The following is a 16,141-nucleotide window of genomic DNA, read 5'->3' on the forward strand; positions in this document are numbered from 1 at the left end:
TGATGCGTCATTTGGCACCACACCTCGGCAGTCCGACCTCGTTCTAGAAAACAACTTGTCACGGTCTAGACGGCCATGTTACCTTACGCATACTGCCCATCGTGCTCAAATGTGATCAGCTTCTCGTTGCGAATTCAAGACCTACATAAGGTTTCAAGATTTCCACCTATTCAGGAGTGTTATATCTTCTCCAGCATCATCACCACACGCAATAGCGCTCCAACCGATCCAAACTCAACAAATACAACAACCCAATTTCAGTATTCCCACCGGGATCGATTCAAGAAAGAGAAAGTCAAAATGTGCGGCCAGATAAAAACCAGCTACAAATGTCCCGACTGCTCCGACGTAGTCTCCACCAGCAGCGAACGCCTGACGTGCGCAAAGGCAAAATACTGGGGCTCCTGCGGTGATATCCGCTCCGACAACAAGGAGGTCAGCAAGCAGGCTGACAAGTCATGCTCGAGCTGCAAGAGAAAGAAGGAGGCCGAGGAAAAAAAGAAGAAGAAAGAGAGGGAGGAAGCAGCAAGAAAATAGGGAGGATGCCGTAGGTACCCACCTTAGTGAGGGCAGCCGCCCAGCTGAGATTACCCTGAGTTATGGTCAGTGGGAATTAGCACTTTGAGTACGTACCTAGAGGTAGGGTCGAGGGAGGCTGAAGGAATTGAGTGATGGGAAAGAAGGAATCGAGAAAAGAAGGATCTTTCCATTTCACAACGACTGGAACCACACTGTACTCTTCCCACCATCCGCCCGCGGTTGCCGTGACAAGGACGATGCCTATTGCCCGGTGGTGTGACTTTCCTTGTAGCCCAACCGCACATCAGAATAAGGTGGTTCCATGTGTATGTGTGATGCCCTCGCAGTTGCTGTTATGTTAATGCTCGGCTTGCCGGTTATTGATGCCTTCAGTTCTTGTGCTTTCTGTTCCGCACCTTGGACAGGTAGTCGACGGCCGAGTGTATTCATAGATGAGTTGTCTTGTTGGCATATTGTTGGTTGATTGGGTTCGCTATCCCGGTTCTTATATGGCTTTGTCTTGTGAACATGAGATACGGGTGTCGCGCTGTTTTTGGCTTGCGATGGTTTGGATACATGATCTCGTATTGGATCGACGGTCGTCCTTTGTTCTCGATGATCCTGCACCGTAAAGCGCTTGCCTTGTCGTCGATCTGCACCGCTCTTGAAGTTCCGATTCAAACGGCGCCCTCGGGAACATGTAATCCGCCCTCCAAAACTTGTCGAAGAACGGTGTTAGGGGGACCTGCTGGTTAGATTTCTAGTCATGTCATCGTTGGGTCTTTTGGTCTCTGGCAGGAACGTTCTGTTGTCGATAGAGGTAAGAACCTGCGGCTGCTGGTCAGCTGTTGCGTTGTGGTGTACCTCGCTGTATTGCGTCGTGCATCCCGGACTCAAATGGTCGTTGTTTCCTCAGTTCTCAGAAAAGCCGAATTGGTGATGCCATGTTGACTGGATCGAACGTATCTGTGTTGCTTGTCGCGGAAGGCGCATTACCGTTCGTGAAGATGGGGTCATGTGTGTCAGGTCAGCTCCCACCAGTATATATATCTCTCTGCTCCCCGACCTCTGAACTCTTTTTCTTTCCTTTCCTTCCCCAACATAGCTTACGCCGGTTCTGTCATGCGCTCAAGAATCCATGGCAGGCATCTCACTTTGGTGGGATGGGCCCGTAGTTTAGCTACCGCACAATTTTTGGTGTCACACTCTCGTCTTTGACGAAACAAACACAAACTTTTTTTCGTTGCTCTCGTTGGGATGTGTTTCACCGTCCTGGCGAAGTGAAGAAGAAGATCTCCTGACTCAGTCGGTGTTCGTATTGTTGGAAGTGGTTGGCATGGGTGGTGGGGGCCGTGATCCTGAATTGAAGTCTCTTGCCGGTCAGCTGGTGATTTCTCGGTTTGAGTCGTTCCTTAACAAAGAATTGCCATGTTCCTATTGTGCCTTGTACGTCTGCTTTCCGAGTATTGATAACTGTCTCCAAACGTCGTGGTGTCGTTAATGTCGGTACATCGGTGAAAGTGATCGGTTGAGCGGCCGCCTGTTGTACCTGTGGTATGCCGTGAACCTCGACATGTCGTCGTAACAGATTTCAGTTTGTTAGTAATCTCGATATGGCCCTTTTAGTGAACTGATAAATCGAGGAGGAGGTATAATTCTAATGGGATTTGTTTGTCGGTTCCCAAAGTATGCTGGCATCATCTTTGAGGGGAGTGTTAATTTGTCGATGTGAAAAACACAAAAGTCGGGACCGTTGAATGAAGGAAAGGAACAAGAAGAGGACACCCTGAGAACATGAAGGGGAGAACGAGTATTTATTCTTTAACTGGACAAGAGAAATGTGGTCATGCAACACCATCTGCGGAGGCATGAATTCTGGACAATTTCCAAGTCCGAGGATGCATGATAGAAGTTAAGCCCTTAAGCATCATGCACCCAACTGTGAGATACCTGCAGCCGAATATTCACGAGCACAATGAAATGACCCTTTCATGTACATTGTTAGTCTAATTACCTAGGTATTGGTTTTTGAGCATAATGTCACATTTTTTGATGACTTTCTCGTGGAGTGCATTGCGACGGAGGTCCGACTTGCGCCTGAGAATATGCAACATGATGGATGAGCCGGACTTGATGCATAATCACCTTATACAAAGCCGCTGCATTCGCCTACCTCTTCCACTTGATTTAATGCCCGGATCATCATATATTCACTGTCTGTTTGTACTCTTGTGGTTGGATGTCTCCGGGGCCGAGAGGTGCACCGCTGCTTGCATATTTGGCACGCCCAAGACCTGAACCCCAAACTCGGAGCTGACCCGGAGAACAGTTTCAACAACCATCGTGTGAATATCTGGAGCATGCCCTTTGGTTTTAGCAGAGCCTCGGTTTTGAGAGACACGTATAACCGGTTCCCTCTTCCTTAGTTCCAGATCAGCCTAGCTAAGTACTGTACTTGTCGGCCCCCAAACACATTTCATCCATGGTCAATACCTTTTCCACCCAAGTCTTCGACTTGGAAAAGAGTGACTCCCCGATTCAGTAGTTTGGACAGGTTTTGAGCGAAAGTGGCGTCTCGAATAGGTAGTGGAAGGCTTCATTCAGTTGCATTGATGTTTATTCATCGCACTCAACGTTCCAGTCTGGCCGTCGTCGCCGTCGGTCGTCGTTGGTCGTCGGTTGTCAGCTTTCCAGCTGCACCGGCCGGCAAGTGGTGCCGGCGGGAGTCTTTAGTCTCGGAATGAGCTCGGCCATTGCGGTGGCGGTGCACTGACGATGACGAGGTAAACCAGTGGCGCTGTCCTTTTTGGGCTCAATGATTGGTCAGCTCTGGGGCGTCAAACCACCCCTGCCGGCATCCGATCTGAATTGCCAGCCGCCCATGCTGCCCAGGCCAACAGACATCGGCAGGCGGTCATGCAGCAAGAGTCTTGAGTGGTCGGCCACGGACAGCGCCATCGGCGGGCAGTGGGCAGAGCGCGCCGTAGTTACAAGAGCCAGAGAGAGACTGCCCCTGCCGTGGGACTGGTCGGGTGGGTGGGACAACCTCACTGGGCCGGGGGGACTGGCTTCCTCAGGCTCCCGTCCCGCCCGCTGGCACCTGAACGGGAACCCACCTTTGTTCGCCTGATCCTGATCCATTTCCCCCCCTCCGCCATTCCATCCTACTCTCCTGCAACCGACTTCGACATCAACTAGTTTGCATCCCGTCACCATCTTCTCGCCTGTTGACGAAACCCACCCCAATACCCGTGGTGTGACTCAGCGATATAGTGCTTTTTGCTTTCCATCTTGTAAGTCGAACCGACCGCCGTGCTCTCGTCCGCTGCCCATTCGTGATCGACTTTTTTTTCTCCCGTTTGCACGACCGACGTGCCCAGAGTATTATCGCAGCAGCAGCCGCCAGCCCAGCCTTGATTCACTCACTGCCCACTGCCCATTCATTCCGCTTCTTTGCTCTTCCACCGCCCGCGAACGCTGACCCTGACCCTTTAAAACTTGCAGCCACACTCCGTGTCGTCAACGCAACAGCGATTACGACAACCACAACCACCCACCTTTACACAACTAATATCACACAATGGCGTTGAAGCGCATTAACAAGGAGCTCGCTGATCTCGGCCGGTACGTAAACACGAATCCCGCTAGCCCTTTGCCGTCTCGCGCGATGCCGCAAAAGCGTCATTCCGGCGCAAGGTTCAGTGGTGGGGCCGCGCTGGCGGGGTTTACGCCGCTGCCGTCGCCGCCGCCGACCCTCGCGCCGTCTCGAACCGCTTCCGCAGACGCCAGAGATGCATTCCGTTTCTGCTGTCGGATAAGATGCTGACGTGTTGTTGTCTGTAGCGATCCGCCCTCCTCTTGCTCTGCTGGCCCTCAGGGTGAAGATCTTGTATGGATAAGCCACCCCGCTTTTTCGATAAGCACGGCTCGACCCCCGGCATCGCGTCATGACCTTTGCCGTGGATCGAACCGTGGCATCTTGCTCGTGAACGGACATACTGACATGCTCGATTGAATAGTTCCACTGGCAAGCGACCATTATGGGCCCTGCCGACTCCCCCTACACCGGCGGCGTTTTCTTCCTCAACATTCAGTTCCCTACCGATTATCCTTTTAAGCCTCCCAAAGTCAGCTTCACCACCAGAATCTACCACCCCAACATCAACTCGAACGGCAGCATCTGCCTCGACATCTTGAGGGATCAGTGGAGTCCGGCGTTGACGATCTCCAAGGGTATGTTTCTCTGTGTCCATGCTCTTCTAGCGCCCATATGGTCCTTCGGCTGCTGACAACTGTGCAGTTCTGCTCTCCATCTGCTCGATGTTGACGGATCCCAACCCTGACGACCCGCTTGTGCCCGAGATTGCGCACGTGTACAAGACAGACCGCGCCAGGTACGAGGCGACGGCTCGCGAGTGGACCCGGAAGTATGCTATCTAGAGTAGATAATGGGATGGATTTATGGCCGACAAGCAGCGCTGGATCGTTTCTTCAACGTTTTGGCCCCTCTTTTGAAGGGGCACCCACATATTCACCATGGGAGCACGAGTGTATTGTGGTTCCGGTTCGCGTCCTACATTCCTCCAGGCCCAGAGGGAATTCCCAGCTCTCTCCAGTGCGAAAGTTGCAAATGCCATTCGAGCGGCTCGAAACGGTGGAGGATGTGGGTGTGGCACAGCAAGCGGTGTCTTTCGATGTCACGACAAGGGGCGGGGCGGAATCAGCAGGTGCAAGATGCAACCATTCAGTACCGGCACTCAAGTTTCTTTGCTCGCATCACGTTATTTACAAAGGTCTGCAATACCAAGGGGTTCCAGTACAATAGCATTCTGTCTTTCCCTCTATCGTTTCTGATGTTTGGCCTGTGCTCTACCCGTGAATGACGTCCTCCATGTGCGAGTGTTTGCAACTAATGAGCCCCCTACTGACCTTGATAGCTATTTAAAGTAGCTGAAGTTTGGTCGGATGACGTGCGCGAAACTTGTCATGTCCTCGACATGTGGTTCACAGGCCCAACAGGCTGTCCAGAAAACGGGTAGGTGACTGAGTAGCTGTCATATCTTTCATGTGGATTGCGAGACAATGCCTTTTATCACAGGCCATGATAATGAACTTGTAGGTTCCCAGGCTCACTGAAGGGCAGTCAGAGAGAATGTGGACGGACATATCTACAAGAAGTCGATGGTACCGGACGGCAACGACTTGCCGGCGTTGGGACCTTGTGTGCCCGGCTCATCGGGCTGACCCTCCCCGCGGTTACGCTAGTTGCGGTCATGCTGAACAGTGACCCAGGGCATGCATGCTTCCAAGTCCTCAAACTGAACTGAGGCGATAACGGGCTGGTTTGAGGGTTCGGCGCTTAGAAGTTTGGGTTGAGGTTGCACGGGGTCGGGCCCGCACAATGAACAGTAACCCGATGGCAACAAGGCCTCACTCAAGGTTATTGCGCTTTGAAATCGAACACCAAACCAGACATTTAAAGTACGAACCAGTTCTTGATTCCGGTGTCCGCATCATAGAACAATCGATCCAAATCTAAATGGTGAAGGGTTGTGAAGACCTCTCTTTCTGGGCATTCGATGCTTTCAGTTGAGACTCGCTGCTCGGGCCTTGAGAGAGCCCCTAAAGTAGAATGCCAAGACTCCCCTATCAAATGTGTCATGATCCTGGCCGAAACGGGGAATGCAACACGGGCTGAACCGAATGAGCAGCCTTTGACCAATCACAGAACAGTAGCATGATTTTTATGGGGCCTCTGAGCAATGTGGCCATGTCTCCAAGTCCCCAGAGACTTTGCAGTCTTCAAGTTCAGTTGTCTGTGTGTCTCCGTCTCCGAACAACGTAACGTCCTTGATCCCATCCGCCTCGACTGGGCAGTCTAACTAGACTCTAAAGAGTCTGAAGCACATTGGTTCAGACAGGAGGTTTATGTATCCAGAATGGCGCCATTTATCACCTGCCACTTCACGCCAGGCACTTCTCTTGTAGGTTGCTGCCGCGATGCCCTGTTCAAAACACACTGGTCTTCTCGGGCGCCACACGAGGCACAGAAACAGATCTCGGCGTTTAAAGCGACTTGACTGGAGAGACACGGAAAACGGCCGTCCGGTCGCAGTCACTTGTGTGTTTTCATTCGCTGTGGCGGCGACCAAAGCACACTGGGAGTGCCTGGTGCTCCCATAGCACCCATTGCTTCCTAACAACGCCAGTGACACGTTCGGCAGGGTCGCTCGTTTCAACACTGATGAACCTGGGTCTGAAGTTGCATAGGATCCCATGCTTTCCATCATTCGATTTTCTCGGTTTCTTTTTCTCATTTCTCTTTGATGGTCCCCTGAAAAGCCCCTGGGAGGTTCCAGACTTGGGAAAGCCTCAGTCCCTGGTCCATACAACTCTACGTCACTTCAGTCTGTGCCCCAAACACTCTGTCGAGTCATTTCTTCTGCTTGTACACTTTGTTGCCTTCTTTCCTCTTCTCACCTACTGAATCAACACACTTCGGGTCGTTTTTGCCATTGAGGCTTCAGTGCTCCGGTAGGTGAAAGAGAAACAGCCGCCAGGTGCAGGCATTCGTAGTACAGGTATGATGTACCAGAAATCGCCTCATGTTTTATGATTCTCCGACTCTGGTCCGCTTGGCGTCACTGTCTTAACCACACCTATTCTTCCTCCTAGCCTCTTTGCTCCTCCCCTCCTCTTTTTCGTTGCTGCAGAGCTTTATTCACATAGAGCTTGTAATTGCTGACCGACACCACTTTAACGTGGCAGTTACAGGCTCATACCATTACATTCTTTCACAGACAATCTTGTTATCATTCTCGTCTCTCACTCACTTAATACTCGTGTCTCTCGATCAGTTCAGCAGGCTCTGACTCCCGAGGACCAATCCATCAGAATTCAACATCTATTTTGCAACTTGCTTGAGTGGAACGGAAAGAGGAAACCTCCTACCAGGGTCTACGACATACATCTGAAGGGCTGAAAAGGGAGTGAAATTCAAGTTCGACGGAGACAACGGTTGGAATACGAATATCACACGCGAATATTGCGACGACAACGAAAGATGAGTTACGGGGGGTACGACCTGTACAGGTCGAACACGGATTCGTCGATCGAAAAGCCGTCAGAGAGGTCAAGATGGACGCCACTTACTCGCATGCTACTGTCGGGTGAAATGACCCAGGAAAGGCAAAAGGAGCTGAGTCCAAGGGAAAAGTTCGACCGATGGATGGTCAACGAGGGCTATCGACGAATGTAAGCACGAATCTTTACTGTCCCTTGGACTGCCGGTGGCTTGTTGGGACGAGGGAAGAGAATGGAATGCTGACTGTGACAGCTTCGTCTTTGTTTTTATGGTGCTCCACGCCATCGTCTTTGCCTTTGGCTTCGTTAACTACGCCGTCAAAGACAACCTACAAATAGCGCGGGATACGTTTGGACCGACATACATGATTGCAAGATCGGCAGCGCTGGTTCTGCACGTCGATGTTGCCCTGGTCCTTTTCCCCGTCTGCCGAACGCTCATCTCTCTCGCAAGACAGACTCCTCTGAACGGCATCATCCAATTCGACAAGAACATTACCTTCCACATCACGACAGCATGGTCCATCTTCTTCTGGTCGTGGGTGCACACCATTGCCCACTGGAACAACTTTGCCCAGATTGCAGCCAAGAACAACCTCGGTATCTACGGCTGGCTGTTGGCCAACTTTGTCTCGGGCCCCGGTTGGACTGGCTATATCATGTTGATCGCGCTGACAGGTATGGTGATCACTTCGGTCGAAAAGACAAGGCGGGCGAACTACGAGCGGTTCTGGTACACACACCACATGTTCATCATCTTCTTCTTTTTCTGGTCCATCCACGGTGCCTTCTGCATGATCCAGCCCGACTTCGCGCCTTTCTGCATTTCCGTCGGTACCACGGCCATCGGTGTGTTCTGGCAGTACTGGATGTACGGAGGATTTGCCTATCTCGCTGAGCGCATTGCCCGTGAGGTCCGTGGCAAGCATAAGACGTACATCTCCAAGGTTGTCCAGCACCCCAGCAACGTTTGCGAGATCCAGATCAAGAAGGAGAACACCAAGACCCGCGCCGGCCAGTACATCTTCTTCTGCTGCCCGGCTGTTTCCCTGTGGCAGTATCATCCCTTCACCCTCACGAGCGCACCAGAGGAGGACTACATTTCGATCCACGTGCGTGTCGTCGGTGATTTTACCAGGCAACTTGCCGAGACTTTGGGGTGCGAATTCGACAACAAGAAGAAGGGAGACACGTCCAAGGTCGTTGGCGTCAGCCAAGAGAACGACGAAGTTGATCCCGCTCTCCGCCGTGTTCTTCCCCGTGTGTACGTCGATGGACCGTTCGGCTCCGCCTCCGAAGACGTGTTCAAGTACGAGGTGTCCGTCCTGGTCGGCGCCGGTATCGGCGTGACCCCTTTCGCCTCCATCCTCAAGTCGATCTGGTATCGCATGAACTACCCGCAACAAAAGACGCGGCTGAGCAAGGTGTACTTCTTCTGGGTCTGCAGAGATTTCGGCTCGTTCGAGTGGTTCCGCTCTCTTTTGTTGGCTATCGAGGCCCAGGATGTCGACCACCGCATCGAGATCCACACGTACCTGACGGCCAAGATCAAGATTGACGATGCGACCAACATCATGATCAATGATGCCAACGCCGATAAGGATACCATTACTGGCTTGAGGTCGCCGACAAACTTTGGCCGTCCGAACTGGGATATGATCTTTAGGGGTATCAGGAAATTACATGCTCCGGGCGAGGCGGGTGTGTTCTTCTGCGGTCCCAAGGGACTGGGCAGCTCGCTGCACATCTTTTGCAACAAGTATAGTGAGCCTGGGTAAGTTCATGGTCCTTTTGTGGTGGAAATGCAGTAGAAAGACCGCTAACATCTTGCATTAGTTTCCACTTTGTTTGGGGCAAGGAGAACTTTTAAAACTTCACCCTTGTTTTGTCCCTCTCACCCTGTTTACTCAACAATCTCACTATTGAGGCACGATTTACGAAATCATTCCTGCCTTTTATGCCATAGTATATGAGCATGTTTGGACGGGGATGACTGCGGAATCTGCTAGTTACCTGTTTTACCTCTTTATGTGCCAGTTATACCAATTATTGTTTCCAGGTAATGGAGAAGCTCGAGGTATTTAGGGAATTTGATTAAGAGAGTTTGTGTTGTCAATATTCCATAAAAATAGGACTATTTCTTTGCAATCATAAAATGACCTTAAAAAGGGTCCGGTTTGGGAGAGACACAAGTACGAAGAAGAAGACACAACTTGATTTATCAACCCCTTGGCTTCGAGTAGACGTCCAACCCTAACCCGTGATCGCTCAAGCATCACTTCCGAGCACACCATGCAGGGATTCTAAGTGCCCCACATTTACCATCGCGAAAGAGGTGCGTCTCCAGGCAGGCAATCCACTCTTCAGCAGCTTCAGCGCGTCAATTCCACTGGACGGACGCGGAAAGCCTCCTCTCGTTTCCCGTCACAAAGTGACATCACCTACAAGAGACCAAGATACCTCCGTCCCCTCTGCAACAACAACCTACTTTGACTTTCTCCAATTTCTGCACAGAATTCGTCCGACTTAACACCTTGTTAATCCACCCCAATCTCGAACCCGGAATCGCATGAATAACAATCGCAAAGATGGGTATTAAACAGCTTTTTTCGGTCATCAAGGATGAAGCGCCTGACGCCATCAAGGAGGGCGAGATCAAAAATCAGTTCGGTCGCAAGGTTGCCATTGTGAGTTTTCTGTCATTTTCCACTTTGCCAATCAATGTACTCTTTCTCTTCAAACCATGCTAACATTTCACCTTCTTTTCACAGGATGCGTACGACTCCCCCGCCCGACCCCAACCCCGACCTCGATCATGAAGGAGCAAAAAAAGACGTAACCTACCGTTCCATAATCGCTGACATCATAACCTCCTCCCTAAACGTTATACAGCTCCATGAGCATCTACAGCTTTCTGATCGCCGTCCGCTCCGATGGCCAACAACTAATGAACGAGGCCGGGGAAACCACGTCGCATCTAATGGGCATGTTCTACCGCACCCTACGGATGGTCGACAACGGCATCAAGCCGCTCTACGTGTTCGACGGCGCGCCGCCCAAACTCAAGTCCGGGGAGCTAGCCAAGCGGTTCCAGCGCAAGCAGGAAGCCACCGAAGGGCTGGAGGAGGCCAAAGAAACCGGCACGGCCGAGGACGTGGAGAAGTTCAGTCGGAGAACGGTCCGCGTCACACGCGAGCATAATGCCGAGTGCCAGAAGTTGTTGAAGTTGATGGGCATCCCCTACATTGTGGCGCCCACTGAAGCGGAGGCGCAATGCGCGGTGCTGGCGCGGGCGGGCAAGGTGTATGCGGCTGCCAGCGAGGATATGGATACGTTGTGCTTTAACGCGCCGATTTTGCTCAGGCATTTGACGTTTAGCGAGCAGAGGAAGGAGCCAATTCAGGAGATCCATTTGGAGAAGGTTCTGGAGGGGTTAGGCATGGAGAGGAAGCAAGTATGTTTTTTCCCCTGCCTTTTGTTTCTTCGGGCTATCAAAAAAAAAAAAAAAAAAAATACTGCAATATGCTGACAGCATGCTCTTTTACAGTTCATCGACCTCTGCATTCTCCTCGGCTGCGACTACCTCGACCCCATCCCCAAAGTTGGACCCAGCACGGCGCTCAAGCTGATCCGCGAGCACGGCACACTGGAGAAGGTGGTGGAATGGATGAAGGCTGACCCTAAGGGTCGCTATCAAATCCCAGAGGACTGGCCATTTGAGGACGCGCGCGCTCTCTTCTTCGAGCCAGACGTACGGCCCGCTGACGACCCGCTGTGCGACTTCAAGTGGGATAAGCCCGACATCGAGGGGCTCATCCAGTTCCTCGTTCACGAGAAGGGGTTTTCGGAGGACCGTGTCCGCAGCGCGGGCACAAAGCTGGAGAAGAACATGAAGACTTCGCAACAGGCGAGAATCGAGGGTTTCTTCAAGATACTGCCCAAGACGGAGGAGGAGAAGAAGGCGCATAAGCGCAAGCTGGAGGAGCAGGCGGAGCAGAAGAGGAAGAAGGTCAAGGAGGAGAAAAAGGAAAAGGCGAAGCTTAAGGCGAAGCCTCGTGGTGCTTAGGGCGGGAATGTCATGATGTGGCCCGATTACTTACCGTGTTCTGATGGGTACTGGCGTTTCAGGTATTCAGGAGTTTATGGGAGTTTTACACAGGCGGAAGGGAAAAGGGTACGGAGATGTGTGTATCATTTAGCACGTCGAGGAATCCGTGGAACCCAAGGTTACGGGAATGTGTACCTACTTGTTTTTTTGCGTTTGCCATGCGAACGATTGAGTCCTCACAGATTTACCGCCATCTAGCTATATATTGATTGATGATCATGGGATACGGATGGGATCATACAGACCGCTACCATGGAGCAACTGCTGCAATGAGAAAGTTATGTTAATATATCTCCGACTCCACAAATAGTCGGCCCCATGGAGTTCGTTATGACAAAGTCCATGATAGTACACATACTGTACGTGCATCCAGCATCGGCTCGGTCTTTGTGCAGTGCACTGCAGGCTGTGGCCGCGGCACGTATCGTGGTAGCACCACACTTGCCTCGGCTCATTGCTGGGTGGTAATCCCAGCCGTTCCAATTGGTCCCACTGGAACAAATGACATCAGCCTAACGTGGACACGGTGGGGACCGAAACAGAGACATTCAACGAGACTGCAAACGAGACGGAACTGGAAGTGATTTGGGGGGGGGGGGGGGGGGGGGGGTGTCACATGTTCCCGTATTTCAGTCCATTTCGAGAACGGCCAGCCTCGCCGTCGTCATCGTCCTCCTTTGGATAAGTACCGGAGGTTTGGAGCAAAGCCGCCCAAAGACAGTTGAAAGTTTGAATATCAAACTGTGAGGTTTCATGTCAAATGAGATACCGAAGGCGGAGGTGGGTCGGATTGCATAGCGCAGGGGTCTTCCCCACGGGCAGGAGACGGGCAGTCGAGGACGGACAGTGCCAACGAACTGTTGGATCTCCAAAATCGTAAAGTCGGAGCTGACAATGGCTTCTGGATCTTGAAGTTGGCTGCTTTATCTATTTTTCGACCGTGCCATCCGCAGAGACGACTTGGTGATTCTCGACTCACAGTTGATCAGACTGACACTGGCAGCATGCAGCCACAAATTCAGACAATGTTTACATTCTTGTCGGATGTCAGACACCAACCAGAGTACAGACAGCATCCTATCATCCTGCCAATATCAGATCTCACGCGCATGTGCTCCAACTTTCAAAGCAATCTAACGTATGAAGTGTACACCAGACGTCGGTGTGGAAGCTTTCCGTGGCATGATCACATGTGAAAGTCCGTTTCGGCGCATTTACCGTGCAGGACAACTTTTCCATTGGCTGCGCGAATCCATACTGTGGCACAACCGGGGATGCTTGCCAGTGGAATGGATGTGACAAGGGACAAGGAGACAAGTGAACTCCCCCACACTCTCCCCCATATGGATCGATTGTGCTTCCAAAGCTGCCCTCGTGGCCCTCTTGGTTCATGTCTCTATTTTCTTGATCTTTTCCCGTCTCTCTCCATTCTTATTCTTTCTCTTTCTTCTTGAACTCGTTCATCCATATACCCATTCCCTATACACTATACCCGTCCATCATGTCCAAGATCTTCACCCAGGCCGACGTCTCGTCGCATAGCAAACCAGACTCGCTCTGGATTGTCATTGATGGCGATGTCTACGATGTCACCAAGTTCGCTGACGACCATCCCGGTATGTTTATGCGCGAACCTCGCTCCTTTGTTTACTCCGAGGACGTAGCCTAGAAACTGACCATTGTGTGTGGATCGGAACAGGCGGCAAGAAGATCCTCCAGAGAGTTGGCGGCAAGGACGCCTCCAAGCAGTTCTGGAAGTACCACAATGAGGGCATCCTCAAGAAGTACCAGGGCAAGCTCCAGATCGGCTCCCTAGACAGCAAGCCCAAGGCCGCTGCTCCCGCTCCCGCTGCCGCGCCGGCCCCTGCTCCCAAGGCCGCCCCCAAGCCCAAGGCTTCTACCGCTTCCTCCTCTTCCCACGAGCAATCCGAGGCTCTCGAGCCCTTCGGCCAGCTTATCCCCTTTGCTGACCCCAGCTGGTACCAGAGCGTAAGTTGGAATCCATTTCCTTGCATGTGCCTCGGCTAATTCACTGTTTTGCTCCACTAGTACCACTCTCCTTACTACAACGAGACTCACGCCGCCCTCCGTGCCGAGATCCGCGAGTGGGTCGAGACCGCCATTGACCCCTATGTCACCGAGTGGGATGAGAAGAAGGAGGTTCCTGCCGAGATCTACAAGGAGATGGGCAAGCGCGGCTACCTCGCCGGTCTGCTGGGCACCAAGTACCAGAGCAACTATGTCGAGAACCCCATCAAGTCCGTCCCCGCCGAGAAGTGGGATCTCTTCCACGAGATGCTCGTAACCGACGAGCTCTCTCGTACCGGCTCCGGTGGTTTCGTTTGGAACGTCATTGGCGGCTTCGGCATCGGCTGCCCTCCCCTCGTCAAGTTCGGCAAGAAGCCCCTTGTCGACCGTATCCTGCCCGGCATCCTCAATGGTGACAAGCGCATCTGCCTTGCCATTACCGAGCCCGACGCCGGTTCCGACGTTGCCAACCTCACCTGCGAGGCCAAGCTTACCGAGGACGGCAAGCACTACATTGTCAACGGCGAGAAGAAGTGGATCACCAACGGTATCTGGTCGGACTATTTCACTACGGCCGTGCGTACTGGCGGCCCCGGCATGAACGGCGTCTCTCTCCTGCTCATTGAGCGTGACTTCCCCGGCGTGTCCACCCGCCGCATGGACTGCCAGGGTGTGTGGTCCTCGGGCACCACCTACATCACCTTTGAGGACGTCAAGGTCCCCGTCGAGAACCTGATCGGCAAGGAGAACCAGGGCTTCCGCGTCATCATGACCAACTTCAACCACGAGCGCATCGGCATCATCATCCAGTGCCTGCGCTTCTCGCGTGTCTGCTACGAGGAGTCGGTCAAGTACGCCAACAAGCGCCGCACCTTTGGCAAGAAGCTGATCGAGCACCCCGTCATCCGCCTCAAGCTCGCCCACATGGCCCGCCAAATCGAGGCCTCGTACAACTGGCTCGAGAACCTCATCTACCAGTGCGAGAAGATGGGCGAGACCGAGGCCATGCTCCGTCTCGGCGGCGCCATCGCCTCCCTCAAGGCCCAGGCCACCGTCACCTTTGAGTTCTGCGCCCGCGAGGCCTCCCAGATTTTCGGCGGTCTATCCTACTCCCGCGGTGGCCAGGGCGGCAAGGTCGAGAGGCTGTACCGTGATGTCAGGGCTTATGCCATCCCCGGTGGCTCGGAGGAGATTATGCTTGATCTTAGCATAAGGCAGAGCTTGCGCGTTGCCAAGATGACTGGTATGAAGCTTTAAAGATGGGGAAAGGGGGGGTATCATATTTATCGTGTGATTTATTGGAAAAAAGCATATTGGGGTTAACGGTTTCTTTGGCATTACTTTTTCCTCTTTCATGGGCTTCTCTTATACTTTATATACCTATCCACACTGTACTCCTATGCGGTATGTTTACAGATAGCTCGAGACACAGCTGCATAAGTCTGCTTACTTTTGAGCAAATCGAAGTGGCAGCGTTGTCCGGTTAGAGTGCTTCCCATCTATGGATGTTCGTAGGATTTGTCATGGGTCAGTAGACTGAATAGTTCTTGGCTCGTTGTTGAATTTAATCCTGTGATAGACGAACGGACATGCTTGGTACGTGCTGTACTATGTAAGTAGGGTAGGCGGTTGGCCCAAGGAACATTGCGGCCGGATTGAAGTTGAGGTGAGTGCTGTAATTCAAAGGGAGTCAGACTCGAGTGTCACTGCAGCGAGACCTATATCCCATGCGGTTTCAGCGAGTGTGTGAGTTGCTAGGTATTCTGCTTCCCATTTGATTACCTCGCTATCTCTGTGCCTTTCTCCTTTTATCTCTTTTTTCATGTCTGCCTACCTCTCTCTGTTTACCTTTTCCTTTACGTATTTCCTTGTATATTCTACCCACCTCTCTTCTTGTTCCTCTCATACTTCCATCTTGATTAACTTTTTCAGGATTCCTTCACCATCTTTTCACCTCTCTTCTTTTGTTGTTACCAAGCTCACTTAATCTCCTCACCTCCTTTTAAAATCTCTACCATCTCTCGAACAGCCTCACCTATCCATCCATTCATCATTGCACGACCGGGGGACAAGCGGCATCAAACCTACCGAGTCCAGTTCAGCACCGCTTGAGCAGAGATTGTATGTTTGTGAGTAGTGGTAGTACAGGTGATCTATTTTTCGCTTTCCTCTTTCTGAGTTGCCTGAGCGTTGCCTGTGCCTGCCTATTCGAATAGAACCCAAGTACAGAATTTTAGTTTTCTCCCAGTCGTCAAACTAGGCACCTCTACCTGAACTGTCCTGACTTCTTCTATCCTTTCCTTTTTGCCGTTTTCCGCTTTTCCGCTTCCACGACACCCAGGAAATGCGAGGAATAAGAAGGGGAAAAGAAGAAGAAGAAAAAGAAATAACAGGCCAAGCGAT

At 52.0% G+C, this 16,141-nt stretch overlaps 4 protein-coding genes across 4 annotated transcripts; all 4 read left to right on the forward strand.

Annotated features, from left to right (window-relative positions):
• Positions 1–4,099: 4,099 nt before the first annotated feature.
• On the forward strand, positions 4,100–4,959 carry B0T23DRAFT_324154 (ubiquitin-conjugating enzyme; the record flags this gene model as incomplete). The annotated part of the gene is made up of 4 exons (XM_062835396.1): positions 4,100–4,143; positions 4,363–4,408; positions 4,539–4,752; positions 4,820–4,959. The coding sequence occupies 4 exons, from the start codon at positions 4,100–4,102 to the stop codon at positions 4,957–4,959; spliced, it is 444 nt and encodes a 147-aa protein (XP_062689170.1).
• A 2,297-nt stretch (positions 4,960–7,256) lies between these two features.
• B0T23DRAFT_229527 (ferric reductase NAD binding domain-containing protein) lies at positions 7,257–9,578 on the forward strand. The gene is made up of 3 exons (XM_062833856.1): positions 7,257–7,773; positions 7,856–9,376; positions 9,439–9,578. Exons 1-3 carry the CDS (start codon positions 7,583–7,585, stop codon positions 9,470–9,472), a joined length of 1,746 nt encoding a protein of 581 aa, XP_062689171.1. The 5' UTR covers positions 7,257–7,582; the 3' UTR covers positions 9,473–9,578.
• A 412-nt stretch (positions 9,579–9,990) lies between these two features.
• Positions 9,991–11,912, forward strand: B0T23DRAFT_388017 (flap endonuclease 1). Its single transcript, XM_062837724.1, has 4 exons — positions 9,991–10,289; positions 10,345–10,349; positions 10,495–11,056; positions 11,150–11,912. Exons 1-4 carry the CDS (start codon positions 10,191–10,193, stop codon positions 11,666–11,668), a joined length of 1,185 nt encoding a protein of 394 aa, XP_062689172.1. The 5' UTR covers positions 9,991–10,190; the 3' UTR covers positions 11,669–11,912.
• A 1,097-nt stretch (positions 11,913–13,009) lies between these two features.
• On the forward strand, positions 13,010–15,441 carry B0T23DRAFT_388024 (acyl-CoA dehydrogenase/oxidase). The gene is made up of 3 exons (XM_062837725.1): positions 13,010–13,326; positions 13,410–13,699; positions 13,760–15,441. Exons 1-3 carry the CDS (start codon positions 13,212–13,214, stop codon positions 14,993–14,995), a joined length of 1,641 nt encoding a protein of 546 aa, XP_062689173.1. The 5' UTR covers positions 13,010–13,211; the 3' UTR covers positions 14,996–15,441.
• Positions 15,442–16,141: the final 700 nt, after the last annotated feature.

Source organism: Neurospora hispaniola (assembly GCF_033458365.1).
Source record: "Neurospora hispaniola strain FGSC 10403 chromosome Unknown B0T23scaffold_8, whole genome shotgun sequence".
In the NCBI taxonomy this organism is placed as follows: domain Eukaryota; kingdom Fungi; phylum Ascomycota; class Sordariomycetes; order Sordariales; family Sordariaceae; genus Neurospora; species Neurospora hispaniola.

Excerpts from the sequence above, each read along its gene's own strand:
- B0T23DRAFT_229527 (XM_062833856.1), top strand. The coding sequence starts at position 7,583 with ATGAGTTACGGGGGGTACGACCTGTACAGGTCGAACACGGATTCGTCG. Across the intron at positions 7,774-7,855 it reads AACGAGGGCTATCGACGAAT|CTTCGTCTTTGTTTTTATGG; the intron begins GTAAGCACGAAT and ends TGACTGTGACAG. Across the intron at positions 9,377-9,438 it reads AACAAGTATAGTGAGCCTGG|TTTCCACTTTGTTTGGGGCA; the intron begins GTAAGTTCATGG and ends ATCTTGCATTAG.
- B0T23DRAFT_388017 (XM_062837724.1), top strand. The coding sequence starts at position 10,191 with ATGGGTATTAAACAGCTTTTTTCGGTCATCAAGGATGAAGCGCCTGAC. Across the intron at positions 11,057-11,149 it reads TAGGCATGGAGAGGAAGCAA|TTCATCGACCTCTGCATTCT; the intron begins GTATGTTTTTTC and ends GCTCTTTTACAG.
- B0T23DRAFT_388024 (XM_062837725.1), top strand. The coding sequence starts at position 13,212 with ATGTCCAAGATCTTCACCCAGGCCGACGTCTCGTCGCATAGCAAACCA. Across the intron at positions 13,327-13,409 it reads GTTCGCTGACGACCATCCCG|GCGGCAAGAAGATCCTCCAG; the intron begins GTATGTTTATGC and ends GGATCGGAACAG. Across the intron at positions 13,700-13,759 it reads ACCCCAGCTGGTACCAGAGC|TACCACTCTCCTTACTACAA; the intron begins GTAAGTTGGAAT and ends TTGCTCCACTAG.